This window comes from Geotrypetes seraphini, chromosome 17, assembly GCF_902459505.1.
Source record: "Geotrypetes seraphini chromosome 17, aGeoSer1.1, whole genome shotgun sequence".
NCBI classification, from domain to species: domain Eukaryota; kingdom Metazoa; phylum Chordata; class Amphibia; order Gymnophiona; family Dermophiidae; genus Geotrypetes; species Geotrypetes seraphini.
The window spans coordinates 25429664-25446825 of NC_047100.1; the positions used below are offsets into that span (position 1 = coordinate 25429664).

General features: G+C 43.3%; 1 protein-coding gene across 10 annotated transcripts in view; it reads right to left on the reverse strand.

Annotated features, from left to right (window-relative positions):
* The window catches only part of FRMD4B (FERM domain containing 4B), a 451582-nt gene that overhangs the window by 49520 nt on the left and 384900 nt on the right, over window positions 1–17162 (reverse strand). For all 10 annotated transcript variants that reach the window (XM_033926696.1, XM_033926695.1, XM_033926694.1 and 7 more), the window contains 3 exons: window positions 6983–7066; window positions 3054–3119; window positions 1770–1827 (listed from right to left, as the gene is read on the reverse strand). In XM_033926696.1, coding sequence (XP_033782587.1) covers window positions 1770–1827; window positions 3054–3119; window positions 6983–7066 — 208 coding nt within the window. The remainder of the gene's footprint in view (window positions 1–1769; window positions 1828–3053; window positions 3120–6982; window positions 7067–17162) is intronic.

Sequence of the window (17162 nt, forward strand, 5' to 3'; positions counted from 1 at the left end):
TACCCCTGGGTCACAGGATACTGGGCTTGACAGACTTTTGCTCTGTCTGAAGGCTTATGTTCTTATGCTGGGACAATTTTCAGATCCTGATTTAGCTAAGTAACTGTTTAGTTGCCCAGGTAAAATTTTTTGAATATTTTTATTTCCAGGTTTGAAAAAAATACAAATATGTAGTACGGGCATGCTGCTAATATAGCAACTCTTATGTTCTTATAATAGGACTGTGTTTTAAGCAGTTATTCTAGCTCAGGGGTAGGCAATTCCAGTCCTTGAGAGCCACAGGCAGGTCAGGTTGTCAGGATATCCACAATAAATACGCATGAGATAGATTTGCATCTCAAGGAGGCAGTGCATGCAAATCCATCTCATACATATTCATTGTGGATATCCTGAAAACCTGACCTGCCTGTGGCTTTCGAGGACCGGAATTGCCTATCCCTGTTCTAACTAATTAAGTGATCGATATGTGCACTTAACTAGATAAGTGACGATTCTGCCCATAGAATGCCCACAAAAATAGCCAGTTTCAGCTTAGCTGCTAATTGGGCATTTTCAGCGACATTCACTGGTGTAGCTAGGGAGGTTGGCGCCCGGGGCATTGGTGCCCAACACCCCTCCACCCTGCTCTTCCCCATCATGCCAGGCGCCCCCACCCACATCCCCATGTACCTCTTGAAACATTCACCGCTGCAAGCAGCATCTTCCACGTGCTGCTCATACTAGCCTTGGCTCCCTTCTAACATCACATCCTGTTCCCACTACCAGGAAGTGATGTCAGAAGGGAACCGAGGCCAGCACAAGCAGCAGGTGGAAGATGCTGCTCGCGGCAGTGAACATTTCAAGAGGTACACAGGAGGAGAGGCACCTACACCCCCGCGAAGAGAGCACTTGGGGTGCTCTTCCCTCTGCCCCCCCCTTACTACACCAATGATGGCTCTGTTAAGTGTCATTGAATTGACCTGGCTGGCTCCAGAGAAGCAATTTAAAAGGCTGGGAGCCTCTCCTGGCCATTTAACCCTTTATTTGGCATTGTTGCTCAGAAGCAACATGTGTTTTCTATGGCTCTTTTTTTTTAAGAATTTCCAATAAATGTTTACATAAGAAACATATGTGATATGGAAATCACAAGGAAAAAAAAAATAAATTTTACATTGACATTAAGGGCCTGTTTTACAAAGCCGCGCTAGTGGCTGCTGCGCGGTAACGGCCCCGAAGTCCATAGAGATTTAAAGGCCTTTGGGGCTGTTGCCGCGTGGCTTTGTAAAACAGGCTGTAAATCAACAAAAAAAATATATAGGAAATTCCATCAAGCCCTCATTAAATGAAGAGGAGTACAATTATTTATACAAAAAAAAAATTAACAAATAAACAAAGGAAAGACATTATTTTCTTAATTCTATGGACATCTTCCAATTTATTACTCCTCATTAGAAATCAGCTATCTCAAAACCTAGGAAAAAAGAAAACCCTCATTGTTGATCAAGCAGGGTGAAATTAAAAAAAAAAATTATTGATCTATGGCTCTTATGGGAGATCTGCATCTCCAAATGCCTGTCATTGAGCATTTTTGCTCTCGTTCAGCATCAAAGTTACGTAAAGCAGCCATTTCACCATCTGCCAATTAAAGGGTTAAATGGCTTTGACCATCAGGCCCATTGCGTGTTCCTTGTCACAGATGTTTTGAACTCTGCTTCAATGGAATCCCTTTCACGTTGACGGTTCAACGTTAGCGACTCTGGCAAGAACGTCATCCACCAGTAGAGACTAACCTTTACTCCATAGTAGTGGACGCCATAGGTTGGCAGAGCTTCTACTATTGTCATATACCTGTTAAAAGAAAGGGCGGCAGACCTGAGGCAAACATTTCCTGGACCACCGGCACAACAGTCACACTTCCCGCCGCTGAACGAGCTGTACGGTTCTTAGCTTTGCACTATCTGAGCACTTTTATCTCGCCGCATCGCATCCACGCACGCGCAGATGACCTCACGACGTGGGCCCGAGCTGGAAGCTTTTCAAAACCCAGACAAAAGTGTCGGGTTTTGAAAAACTGTCCGGATGCCTGGGCAGCCCTCTAAAAAGAGGACATGTATGGGAAATCCGGACGTCTAGTAACCCGGGCCTGGAATTAACCTCAACTATTCCGGTAGAAGTTTGGATTGTGTAGCTCCACACCGTCCTCCCCTTTTACAAAGCTGTAGTGCGGTTTTTAGCGCCGGCCAAGGCGGTAATGGCTCCAACTCTCATAGGAATTCTATGAGTGTTGGAGCTGTTACCGCCACGGCCGGTGCTAAAAACTGCGCTACGGTTGTGTAAAGGGAGGGGGGCAGAGGCATAGCGAGGGTAACAGGCGCCCTGGGCGGTGGTGCCTCCTCTCTGCTGCACTCGCGTACCGCTTCCCTTTCCCCATACCTCTGTAGCGTTCCCGGCATGAGCAGCAACCTCCAACTTGCCGTCGCACCTGCATGGGCTCTCCCTCTGACGTCACATCCTAGGTGCAGATCAGGAAGTGACATCAGAAGAAGCGCCGACACAGGCGCAACGGCAGGATGGGGGTTGCTGGGCGCGTCAGGAATGTTATAGAGGTACGGGGGAAGGGAGGCGGTGTGCATGTGTGGCAGTGGGGAGGGAAGGGGCGGGGAAAGAGCGTGTAGGGGTGGAGAAGAGCACCGGAGTCGTGCCCCTACCAAGACGGCGCCCAGGGAGGACCGCTCCCCCCCCCCTTACACCACCACCGAAGTAATTTCTCGACCACTGCAAACATCGCTCCTGCTGGCCCTTGCATTAACAGGAAGTGAATCTTATAAGATTTACTTCTATTAAAGCAAGACTCGCTTGTTCCGGTTCCCTACAAGCTATGTCACCCAATTCGCTCTCCTCCGTGTGGTTGCCAGTTCTCTCTCCAAGGCTCGATTGTGCCTTCTACCCCAAATAAAATCTGTTACAATTTCATTGCTGCCAAGTGCTGAAAAAATCCAGAACGACAACTTGCGCAAGCCTGAAGCACTTCTAAAACATTCCAGAAGCCAGTGTGAAGCAAGTAATGTACTCACTGGACGATAGCCTGCCCTCTGGTGAGACCTTTCAGCTTTTTGCAGTACTCAATCACTCTGTCCTCACTGAAAAACAAGAAGAAACCAAAGCAAATCAAGTTCAAGCCCTGAATGACTAGGGAATTATATACGGACAAAGTAAATAATTCATCGTAACATCGTAAATAACAGCAGATTAAAAAAAGACCTGAACTTCCCAACAGTCACACGCATTATAAATTCATGATTAAATTAAATTGTCTTTTTTTCTTTGATATTTCTGGGACAAAGGCCATAGAAGTCCGCTCAGTACTGGCCTTAGGCTTCAACTCCTGGAGTTGCCGTCGGAGCTCACTCCAGCCTATTCGAACCATCTTGTTATTTGTGGGATAAAGATCGTAAAAGTCTGCCCAACGCTGTCCTCAGGTTCCAGGACACAGACCGCACAAGTCTACCCAGATCAGCCTTAGTTCTTCAGTTTATACCATTCATTTTCTAATTAGAAATCCTCCGTGTTCATCACCACCACCTTTCTCAGGATGGCATTCCAGGTATCAACCGCCTTCTTCATGAAAAAGAATTTTTTAACATTTCTCAGAGAGAGTGGTTGATTCCTGGAAAAGATCTCAACTTTGGAGGAAAGGTGAGAGAGAGGAGATACGACACAGATATTTAAATAACTACATGGCATAAATGCACATGAGGCAAATCTCATTTGAAAGGAAGATCTGGAATGAGAGGCCATAAGATAAAGTTAAGAGGTGATAGGCTCAGGAATAAGCTAAGGAAATACTTTTTTTTCACAGAAAGGGTGATAGATGAATGGAATAGTCTCCCGGTAGAGGTGATGGAGACAAAGACTGTGTCTGAATTCAAGAAAGCATGGGACAGGCACATGGGATCTTTTGGGAAGAGGAGGAGATAGGGGATGCTGTGGATGCAGACTGGATAGGCCCTTTGGCCTTTACCTGCCATCATGTTTCTATATTTCTATAACCATAAAGCTCCATGACATCACAATGCAGATGTAAAAAGCCTTAGTTTATAGGAAGAGGAGATGCAAAAGTTAAGACCCTTAGCCAATAGGGAGAGGAGATAGTAGATGTTGTGGATGGGCAGACTGGATGGGCCATTTGGCCTTTATCTATGTTTCTATAACCATAAAGCTTTATGACCTCACAATGCAAGTGTTAAGAGCAGTGTAGGGGCATAAATCAAAAGAAACGTCTAAGTCCGATTTGGATGTATGGCTCTAGACGCCCACAGTTTGCACTGGCAAAATGTCCAGTCTCGAAAAATAAGCCTAGAATTTAATTAATTAATTTATTTTTAAATCATCTATCTGGACGTCCAGGCCATTGATCATTCAGACCGCCAGTACAATTATCTTTATACCACATTTTTGACCAAAAATTTGTCTAAGTCCCATACGCCCAGAACAAGACCATTTGGACGTGGGAGGGGCCAACATTGTAATAAACTGGCCACCCAGATATGGTAACAGAGCAGTGGGGCACCTTACAGGGCACTGCTGTGAACTTCACAAAAAGGTTGCCCTCTTACCAGAACTCCCTCATAGTATATGGCGAGACCCCCAAAACACACACTACCTACCTGTCTACAACCCCCAATAGCCCTTATGGCTGCAGGTGACACCTATATGGCAGTACAGTAGGGTTTTGGAGGGCTCACATTTTCCGCCAAGAATGTAGTGGTTAGACTGACTTATGGGCCTCAGAGTTGCTGTTTGATCTGATGCAACCTCCATCTCTGACATTCAGATCTGATCTGATCACAATGCAGTGTGCATTGCCAGTTTGTTCTTGTTGCAGCCAGTGACGTTCAGTACCAGCGCTGGACTACACATAGTTGTAGGAAGCAGATCTGCCGCCATGTGTCATCTATAAACGTATTTGGAGCGCATACCTTCAGGCAGGCCGATACGCTCTGCAGCCATTATTGATGATTTTTTTAAGCCAGTACTCGTTTACTTGTTTCAGTCCCCTGAAGAAGGCATTCCAGATAGTCGAAACTTGGATCCTAGTCAGGACTTTTATTCTGTGATTTTATCAAGTAGGACTTTATATGCTAATACTTGGGAGAACAGTATAGAAATCTTAATAAATAAATAGTGTGAAAAGTTTCAGCCTCTGATGACCAGAGCTGGTATTGTGACATCATAATGCCTCATTCCACCAATAAGATCCAACCTCATCAGTGATGTCACAATGGCTCGATTATCCTAGACTTGGCTCACTTTTGTTGTTTTATGACATCTCGTTTGCTTTTTTTTGTTGGTTTTGTGACATATATTGAGGCAAGTCTTCTCGGTTTCTGTTTGTTTCATCTATAAACATCTCAGGGCCCGCTTTATAAACATCATTGGAGTTGTAATGTTGCAACATTGACAACACGCCGTGAAGTTGCTTGGGTGCAGAGAAAAGCTGCTTTTTGAAGATTGCTATCAGAGGCTTGTGGTCAGTCTCTGCTGTAATTATGTCTCAGCTGTGGAGGGAATGATGAAAGCTCTTGGCAGGCAAGCACGATGCTAAGAAATTCTCTTTCAATTGCTGCAGGTTTTTGTTCAGATGAGATAAGTGCCCTGGATGTACAAGCCACAGGCTGACCCTTTTGCAGCTAAGCTCATTTGGGCTAGAATCTCTCCGCATCACAATGGCCCTGGTAACATCAACATACCTCAGCTCAGGAGCAGCAGCAGCCATCAAGCTCCTGATTTCCTGCACTGTCTGTTCATACCCTCGTAGGGAGCCCAAGTGACTAATTAGTTCATACGAACAGCTGGGCTTGCTGTCCAATTTTGGGCAACCTACACAGGATCCAGGGGTAAAACATAGAAACTTGACAGCAGAAAAAAGACAAATAGCCCATCCAATCTGCCCATCCGCAGCATCCACTATCTCCTCTTCTTCCTATTCCTAACACTTTGTGAGTATGGTTATAAGCTAAGGCTATTAATACTTGCATTGTGAGGTCATAGATCTTTATGGTTATAGAGACAAAGAAACAGTGGCCCATCCACTATCTCCTCCTCTCCCTATAGGTTAAAGCTCTTAACAATTGCATTGTGAGGTCATAGAGCATTATTGTTATAAGCTAAGGCTCTTGACGCATTGTGAGGTCCTAGAGCAGATGATGGCAGATAGAGGTCAAATTGCCCATCCGCAGCACCCACTATCTCCTACTCTCCCCCAAGAGATCTCATGTGCCTGTCTCACGCTTTCTTGAATTCAGATACAGTCTGTGTCTTCACCACCTCTACCGGGAGATTGTTCCACACATCTGCACAAAAGTATTTCCTTAGATTACTCCTGAGCCTATCACCTCTTAACTTCATCCTATGCCCTCTCATTCCGGAGCTTTCCTTTCAATTCATGTGCATTTATGCCACATAGGTATTTGAAAGTCTCTGTCATCTCTCTCCTCTCCTGCCTTTTCTGCAAAGTATATATGCTGAGATCTTTAAGTCTGTCCCCGTACACCTTATGACGAAGACCACGCACCATTTTAGTAGCCTCCATCCTGTTTATATCTTTTTAAAGATTCGGTCTCCAGAATTGTACACAATATTCTAAATGAGGTCTCACCAGAGTCTTATACAGCTACAATAAAAGATCACTATTCTGTTTACAAGTGAAACCAAGAGCAATTGATCTCTTCATTTGTTTCAGAACTGATTAGCAATTCTTTAAATTTGGGCAAATGAAATCTAAAGAGTTTTTCAACAGTTCCCCAGATATTGCACGTATAAGCCTTCTTCAGAGAAAGTGTTTTTCTTGGGTTGGTTTTTTTTTGTATAATTAGTATTTTTACTGAATTTTCGTTACATAGAACTAGTCTCTGGCATTACAATTCTTGAAAACAGAAAGCCAATACATCATATTCACACTGCAACCACATACAAGAGCTGTCTGGCTCCATAGAATGCTTACCAATACGCAAGCGAGGGATGCTCCTGCAGCGTTCTGGTTGGAAAAGCAGGCAGAGCCTTTAAATCTTTTCTTGTAGTTTCATCACTGAAATACAGAAGGATACAAATGGAATACTTTCAGACACAACACTTCTTCTCATTGTTAAGAGCTTCGGCTAATGGAGTTACCTTCAAATAGTGCACTCCACATTCCAGTTGTCATGGCAGTGTTAATTTGTAGGGCCGTTCACAAGACAAACCTGTATTTAAGATGTCACATACACTACTATCAGACTGCAAGATGATGCCAGAAAGGAGAAGCAAAAGCAAAAAGTTCTAAAGTCAAACTCCTACCACATGGATTTCAGACTTCAATTTGAAAAAAAGTCTAGATCTCTCTCCAGATTCACTAGGGCAGGGGTAGGCAATTCCAGTCCTCGAGAGCCGGAGCCAGGTCAGGTTTTCAGGATATCCACAATAAATATGCATGAGATAGATTTGCATCTCAAGGAGGAAGAGCTTGCAAATTCATCTCATACATATTCATTGTGGATATCCTGAAAACCTGACCTGGCTCCGGCTCTCGAGGACCGGAATTGCCTACCCCTGCACTAGGGGAATCACCTGAACGTTTCACAGGGAACTTAAAAATACACACTGCATAATTCAGAACAGATCTGCCAGATTTTTCTACCATCTAAAACAGATTTTTGGGTCACCAGATTTTTCTTTCAATAAGTCTAAATACAAGACTATTTAAGAGACATACATGACCAGAATAGGGAAGAGTAGCATCGGCAAAATTTAAAATGGTCAGAAGACCTTTAACTACAAACTAACACCCTCTTTTATGAAGCTGTGTTGGGGGTTTTGGGGGTTTTTTTATCGCCAGCCAAGGCGACAAAAGCTTTCATGCTCATAGGAATTCTATGAGCGTCAGAGCTTTTACCATTGCGGCCGGCAATAAAAGCCCTAACGCGGCTGGGGGGGGAGGAGGGGGGTAAATTAACTAACCAAAATAATGCAAGGGGGAAGATGGGGGGAATTAGTGCATGCTGGAAGAATTATTTAATGAGACTTCAAAGTCACCAGCATATTTAACAGAGCAATATCTCTATAGGCTCCGATGCAGAAACCCAAAGAGTAGCAACATTCCAGCGCTGAGATTGTGATGTCATAATGCTTCAGTCCACCAATGCCTAAGAGCCAAACTCATCAGTGATGTCACAATGGCTTGATTGTCCTATACTTGGCTCACATAAAAACATAAGAATTGCCATACTGGGACAGACCGAAGGTCCATCAAGACCGGTATCCTTCAAGCCAAAACTGGGTCCCAAGTATCTGGCAGGAATCCATAGAGTAGCAACATTCCAGAGCTGAGACTGATGTCATAATGCCTCATTCCACCAAAGCCTAAGAGCCAAACTCATCAGTGATGTCACAATGGCTTGATTGTCCTATACTTGGCTCACATAAAAACATATTGGGACAGAATGAAGGTCCGCCAAGCCCAGTATCGTGTTTCCAACAGTGACCAATCCAGGTCACAAATACCTAGCAAAAATAAAACATTTTATACTGTTTATCCTAGGAATAAGCGGTGGATTTCCCTACATTCATGAGGTTTCCCAAATATAAGTTTGTAAAATTGATCCTTTATATGTAGCTGGCATTTTAACCTACATGTGTAATTCCCAAAAATGGAGGTGCTGTAAGTCATTGTCAATCTTTGATGGACCCTACACAAGCATACCTGTGTAAAGACAGCGTAACAGAAGAACATCAGTGGGTTCTGCTCCTTAGATCTCATTTCTGGGTAAAGAACGGCAGCTTATGTTTGTTGTTAAACAGTAACTGGTGAGTCACGCTCAGAAGGAACGAAGTGTGCTTCAAATGAGCGGTTCCCTCAAATTCTAAGTATGAAGCAGAAGGAGCAGTGAAACTAGCAAATATGTCAGACCACCGCAAACAAATACTAGGAATGACATTGGAGAGAGCTGAAGTGCCACATTTTGTGCTTCAGTAGAATTTAACTGCCCCATCCCCTCTCCCCCCCACCCTACAAAATATTTCTTGATCTGGTAGATCTACGAGGGTCAATCAAAAATTAAAGGCAATTTTTAAATTATGCGATAACTGGAACGGAGCTAGTGGAACGCAACATACATGCTTGTACATTGCCCGTCGGATAGGTTGTCCATACACAGTGCGGTACTCGGCCTTTAGTTGTGTGGCAGCCACGAGGTCAGAAACATGGACGCTCCATTGCAAGATTGCACCATCGAAGAACAATGTGCAGCAGCGAGGAGAGTGTGGTAGTGCTCAGAGCTACAGCCTCGGCACACTGAGGATGTGGGTTTGAATCCCACGCTGCTCCTCGTGACCCTGGACAAGTCACTTAATCCTCCACTGCCCCAGGCACATTAGATAGATTGTGAGGCCACCAAGACAGACAAGGAAAATGCTTGAAGTACCTATATGTAAACCACTTTGAATGTGGTTGTAAAACTATGAAAAGGCAGTATACAAGTCCCAACCCCTTTCCCTGATGTCATAATGCCTCATTCCACCAATAAGAGCCAACTTTATCAGTGATGTCACAATGGCTTCATTGTTCTATACTTGGATCACTTCTGATATTGTATTGGAAGGGAGTGTGGCACAGTGGTTAGAGCTACAGCCTCAGCACCCTGAGGTTGTGGGTTAAAACCCTCTGCTGCTCCCTGTGATCTTGGGCAAGTCTCTTAATCCTCCACTGCCCAAGGCACATTAGATAGATTGTGAGGCCACCAGGACAGATAGGGAAAATGCTTGAAGCTACCTGTATATAAACTGCTTCGAGTGTGGCTCTAAAACCACAAAAAGGCGGTATACAAGCCCCAATCCCATTCCCTTTATCTAGTGTGTCCTCTTTGGACAGAGGGAGTGAAATCTATGGAAAACCAATATGGACACAGCACCATGAATCAACGAAAAGGTTAATGCGGGGGTAAAAAGGTTTAAAGCAGGAAAAATATGTATAACCAACGAAGGTCGTTCTGGTTGCCCATCGACACTGTGCACACAAGAGCACATTAACAGGTGAATGCCTTGATTAGAGAAGACCGACGGATAACGGTGTCTCAATTGGCTGCAAATTTGGATATCAACTATGGATCTTCATTTGCTATAAAGCATATGTCTTGGGATACCGGAAAATCAGCGCACAATGGGTTCCCAAACAGCTTACTGATCTGCACAAGCAACAGCATGTGGAGGTTGCGACCCAGTTCCTGAGAAAGTATGAAGAAGATCTGGAGAGAACTGTCACCGGCGATGAGACATTGGTGCATCACTGGCCATTCAGAGAGCAAAGGACAAAGCATGATGAAGTAAAGGAAGCGGTGCTCACCTGGCTTCGGGAGGAGCCGAAGAACTTCTTCTCTGCAGGAATGCAGAAGCTAGTTGAACGATACAACAAATGCGTCATCTTGCATGGGGACTATGTGGAAAAGTGATATATTCAATTGCTCACAGTTACTTCTATTAAAGCTGATAAACGATTTACCCTCGTAGTACATTCTTTTTGATCTCCACCTCAACTGGAGCCAAGGTTGGATCTGGCACTGTGACCCTTTGCACTATCTATTCCCTCCCCCTCAAATGATCAGTTGAGCCACTGCAGCAACCATGCTGGATAAGGGTGGAGGGTGGGGACACATAGGACTGGATTCAGTAAATGGCACACAAATTTGGATTAACAAATTATGAGGACGCACAACATATATGTTGTGTGATCGTGGCACCGAGGTACCCCCTCTTCAAACCCAGCATGCACCCAAAAAGAGGGAGAAAAAGCCTCAGACTAATGTAGCAGTATAGAACCAAAAGGTACAAATCAAAACTGCTTTTGATACTTTCACTGGCAAAAAAAAACCTGCCTCACAGAACGGCTCAGGTTTAGAAAAGGGCAAAGCCACCCGGAGGCACGTTCAAGGACTTAGCTGACAAAAGACGACTTGAGCTCCAACGCTGTCACGTCTTCTGCAATCTTCCCAACAAATGACTTTGTTTCACCAATGTTTGGCTCATCAGGGGAACAAACAATACAGTCTTGAAAAGTTCAGCCATACTGAGACCAGACCCACATGCTGGGTTTGAAGAGGGGGGGGGGGTACCTCGGTGCCACGATCACACATTTTGAATCATTATATGAACACAAATTTGGATGCCAAAAAAATATCAGCACCCAGGCTGCTCTATAGAGGGCACTCCGATGCTCTTTATACAACATTCTTTTTACAACCCGCCTATTAACTAGCATCGGGGACCGAATTCCATGGCCAACATTGGGTGTGGAGGATTTACTCCAGCTGAAATCTGTTGTAAATCCTGGTGCACAAGTTGGCCACGCCTCCGCAGTATTCTATAGCACTGCTTGCAATTGTCCAGAACGCCCCTGACCTTCCAATGGCCGTGCTCCCTCTGCAGTTGCACACAAAAACACTTACGCACTATTCTATACCTAGGTGTATAAGTGTATTTGCACACTGATCTATCTTTTCTATTTGTTACAATGTGTTTCTATACCCATCTATGGCCATCTAGTTACTGCCTAACTTTACACATCATTTATAGAACTCCCTATATAACGTGGCTTCTTTACCCTCCCCCCTTTTATGAAGCCGCATTAAGCTTTTTTTTTTATTGCTGGCTAAAATTCCTATGAGCATTGGAGCCAATACCGCCATAGCCGGCGATAAAAAAGCCTAATGCGGCTTCATAAAAGGGGGGCCTTAGAACCTTAAAATAATGGGCCCTGATTCTGGCTCTCAAGGTTTCACCCCAATGCTATGCTCCTGAAACTGTCTTCGAGGCATTTTCAGCCCAGGCCAACCCAAAGAGCACAAGGTGTGTCCCGAGAATGAAACCGAGGACCTTCTGAATTGTAGTGACATCTGAGTCATCAGCCCAACCCCCTCCCAAATCCTTCGGTATACATTAATAAATGATTGTTTTCTTTGTTTGGGTTTAAGAATGTCACAACTTCAAAAGGCCTAATTCCTTAAGGCTTTTCCCCCTCATTCACAGCCTAGAGGACAAGACCTTTAAAAAACATAAATCCATTATGAGAAACGTTTCCATAACGAGCGGCTCCATAAAGCTGGGGAGGTTTCGCTTTCCAGCACGAGAATTCATTAGCAAGCTCTGTGATCCTTCCCTAGCCTTATAAGAAAATACCATATATAGTTTTCATCGCACATATGCTGACATAAAGTTTCATAATTCTACAGCTGCTAGATTTCCAAAATCTGACATACACAGTCAGATACTACAATGCAGAACAAGACTTTTTGGCACCTAATATAAACATCTGAAGCAAAAAAAATCTGAGTGGCCAAAGCGCCTCTTCTAATGAGCATGCAAATTCACCTTAACGACAGACCACTATTTGCAATTCTGCCTTGTGTGCACAAAAGGTACTCCACCTGCCACTTAAGATTAGGAGTGGTGGCAGTAATTGTCGAGACCATCATTTATTATGCTTTCATCCCGGTACTATTTAATTGCACACATGCATTAACCCGGAGTCCGCGTCAATATTAGCCAGGCAAACAGGACCTACACCTCTTAGAACAACGGAGGGGGCACAGCTGCTCGAAAATACTTATCAGCTGTCACAAACTGCCGTCCCCTGCCAGGTTATATGTCAAGATATGCATCATGACAATTCCTACACAAGACCCTTCTTCTGATGAAAAGATATACGGTATGGAAGTAATTGTATACATCGGCGCCAAGATGGCGCCACAGTGGGCGCGGTTAGTGCAAAAGTCTATTAATGCTCTCGGGTGCACTTTCATAAAATTACTAGCGTAAGACATTTTGATGCACCGACTTATGTCATGATAGCGGCTGGTGTACGCTGGTGCACTAAAGGCTAAATTCTCCAAACGGTGTTCCCGAACTTAAGTCGGTGGTAGGCATCCTCATGCTGCTTTAATAAACCAATCAGAATGCATGTTTTTGGTTGTTTTTTTTGGGGGGGTTCTTATGCCATCTGTCTAGCGCCTACAGAGGCACATAGGGACGCATGGGAGTAGTTTGCATCGGAAGTGGCCTTAGGCATTCCTATAAGCCTCCATAGGCGTGAAGCCGGCACCTTAAATGTAGGCCTATATTTAATGTGGCTATGTTAAAAAAGTAAAAAAAAAATGCAATTCTGGACACGGTGCCTGCCTGACACGCGGCAGGGGTTTTGCAAGCACCTGAAAACAAAGCGAAATTCAACGCAGCAACTTTTGGCGATTCCTGAAAATGCATTTAAGGATTGTTTCAAGAAGTGGACACGACATTGGGAAAAAAATGTATACATAAGGAAGGGGAGTACTTTGAAGGGCTCCCAATGGAATAAGTTGTAAGATTGTTAATACAGTTTTGTAAAATCAGTCCTGGAACTTTTTGAACAGATCGCGTAAATATTGCAGACAAAACTTTCAGCTTTTGGTGCCAATCGCACATGTAAATGCTTGTATTGTACAACAGATGTGGAGCTATTGGTACCAATTTGAGGCACCAGCTTACAGACCAGCCTTTTATGGGCTTTATGTACATATCTTTGAATGGTCCTTCTGGCCCACCACCACCAAAATACAGCATTATAGCCCAATCCAGGTTGCTAGTACCTGGCCAAAACCCAAGGAGTCGCAATATTCCATGCTACCGATACAGGGCAAGCAGTGGCTTCCCTCATGACCTTCTCAATAACAGACTATGGACTTTTCCTCCAGGAACTTGCCCAAACCTTTCTTAAAACCAGCTACGCTACTTTTAAAACCAATAGGAGGAAATATTTTTTCACTCGGAGAATAGTTAAGCTCTAGAACGCATTGCTAGAGGATGTGGTAAGAGCAGTTAATTTAGTTGATTTAAAAAAGAAGGTTTGGACAAATTCCTGGAGGAAAAGTCTATAGTCTGCTGTTGAGACAGACATGGGATGGTGGCATGGAATGCTGCTACTATTTGGGTTTTTGCTAGGTACTTGCGACTTGGATTGGCCTCCGCAAAGACAGAATACTGGGCTAGAGGGACCATTGGTCTGACGCAGTAACGCTATTCTTATGCTCTTATCCATTAAGTTTTTGAGAGGACAAAACAGTCTCTATAGGTGGGAAGATTAGCCGAGACAGCCAACAAGGATGCCAATTGGCGCTACCCATAAATGACTACTGGTATTACCTGTAAACTAGGCTGATGCTACCGAGTCATTGCTCATAAGGTGACCAATGGCTTTAATCACTGTGGTCCTACATAGTCTGAAGTTGATCCAGTAAATCTACTGGTAAAATGTCTTCGGAGGTTTGAGTCATCCATTTGTTACCCTGTAATGCGGTGTTAAAAGTCGGCATATAATCTTTTCGGTTGGTCTGCCGACCTGCACTATTTGGTTTGAGTGTGCTCAAATTTTAACCTTACTGCATAGAATATTGAGGAAATCACACCATGACAACAAAAATCATATCATATAATCTTGTCATGAACTCGCAGCAAGCGTATCTAGAAAGAATGACTGGTTCAAAACCCTGGGAGGTATACAACACAAGACTCAGCATATATGATATAAATGAAAATATTAAGAGGATATAAAGCCCGCTAGAGACCTGTGCCTTTATTTCAACCTCGACAAGCAATTTTAAATCATTTCTCAAAAACATGCATCTTGTTGGGTTTTTTTCTATATTGTGGTGACTCTAAATAGTTAATGCACGGGGAAAATACTGCTCAGTACTTATTAGGAATATCACCGCTTCTCTCATTGCTTACAGCCCACACATACAGAAAGCATCTGACCCAACAATGCAGCTAGAATCAAGAAGGCATCTCAAAATGGAGCCTAACAAAAAATATCCTTCTTTGTGTGTGTGTTGGGAGAGGGGGAAGGTACTCAGTCTTGAAGGGCCTTTGCTTTTGCCAGTGTATACTCACCAGCAGCGTTCCAGTATGGCATCAGTCCACACCCAAGAAAAGTGCCAACATGTAACTTAATTCCACAATGCATATAATTACTGGTCCTTGAAATCAAGGTCAACTGCTGTTCAAGCCCATCCTTATACAATGGAGTTCCTGAACCCTCCAGAGATACATCTCCCAGCATGCTATCTGATATAGCTATGCCTACACTAGATGAAACACCTGTCCTTACAGAGTTTTTCATTTTAATTACAACTTATAACCTTCATTTCCAAATCACTGCAAAACAAGTAACAAACCCAAACAAAACAACGCATCGTCATTTGGAAAACCACCTAGGCTTAAACCCAGGGGCAATTCTATACAGTGGGGACTAATATTTATGGACCAGTTACGCACATAAAATGTTCAGAATACTTGCATATATGCACATCTGTGCACATGCTGGATACGCACCTATTTACAGGTGGGTGAACTCTGGGCAGGACTCACCTTTATGCGCACAACTTTTAAAATATTATAAGTTACAGGCGTATCATTGCCCCTTAGGCACATGCACGTGGCTAACGGCATACTTGCGCATAAACTCGGTTACGGTATTGTTCTATACTGGAAGGCAGGCACCAATTTTCCTCCAGACTGACAGAATTACCTCCTAGATGCCTACCTGGCTGATCTCTTTGATGAAGGTCGATTAGATAGGTCTTCTAAACATTCTGGACCGCTCAAGGTACAGAATGGCACAGAGAAGGAGAAGTGGAGAGGGAACCGTACACATCAACCTGAGATGGAATTGAGTTTAATCATTTATTGAATACAACACATGTACAACTAATCATCAGTCCATATTGCATATCCTTTCAGACCCAACACGGTCCGTGTTTCAGCTTCAACACTGAAGCCTGCGTCAGGGGTGTAGATAATCCACTAGATGGCGCTGAAACACTACATCTAGGGAAAAAGTACTGAATTTTAATATGCTAATAAAAACGTATGGCTCGAAGAATGGTACGTTCAGCTACGCGTCTCTTTGAGCCATACATTTTCATTAGCAGTACTTTTTCCTTAGATGCTAAGTGTTTCAGCGCCATCTAGTGGATTGTTATCTATGCCCCTGACACAGGCTTCAGTGTTGAAGCCGAAACATGGACCATGTTGGGTCTGAAAGGATATGCCATATGGACCGATGATTTTTTTTTTGTTTTTGTTTATTTTTATTACATTTTCAAAATATAAAATCAAGCAAACTTTACTTGAATACAGATTTAGAAAAAGAAAATCTCCCACAAAAATATGTGGGTCCATAAATAATCTAAGAAATTAGCATTCATTATTTAGTCCACAACATTTAGGATCCAAAGATAAGAAACAAAACAGAAGAAAAAATATATACAATTAAACCAAAGGAACAGTCGGTTACTTAAACTGTGGGAGATACTATTGTACCAATCCTCCCCCTTTTTTAGCCACAATAAACTCCAACAATTGTTTTGGTTCAAAAAAATGACATTTTTGGACTGATGATTATTTGCACGTGTGTTGTATTCAATAAATGATTAAACAATTGCATCTCCCCACTTCTCCTTCTCTGTATATTTACCGTGAGGTTGTTGGTCTTGTTCTTTTGAATTATGCAAGGTCTCTGCCCAGTCATTCCGCGTTACTGGAACCTTCACACAGGCTGAAGCTTCAGTGCAGTTCAAATTATGATCCACAGTGCTGAAATATGTCTTCTAATTAAAGTGGAGAAAAGGCTTCAGGAACTCCAGTTGGCCACAGATAAGGTTTTTGCTTGGCTTGGTGACTAGTCAAGCACTTAATAGATAGATTAAGCTTTTCTTCCTCTTTTGGGTAATCTTTGATAGAGGGCTGAACCAACCACTACGAAAGACTAGGTAGTGGCCTAGAGTGGCAGCTTCTTGGGGACAGCAAAGGGAAGCTGCAGACAAAGCAAAACGAGAGACATCCAAATGCAAAGAACCGTTAGCACGTACTTGAACCTACATTTTCCACAGAATCTACGAGGGATCTTCAAAAGGTATCTGCTCTTTGATTTTTTAAAACACTATTTATTAAATATCTTAAAAGCAAACATCAGTTTTCCACATAATCATCCTTTTTTGCAAAACATTTTTTCCAGTGTCCGACTAACTTCTTAAAGCCATCAGAAAAGAATGGTTTTTGGTTGAGCGCACAGCCACTGATGCACTGCCAATTCCATGTCATTCTCACAGGAAAATCTTCTACCC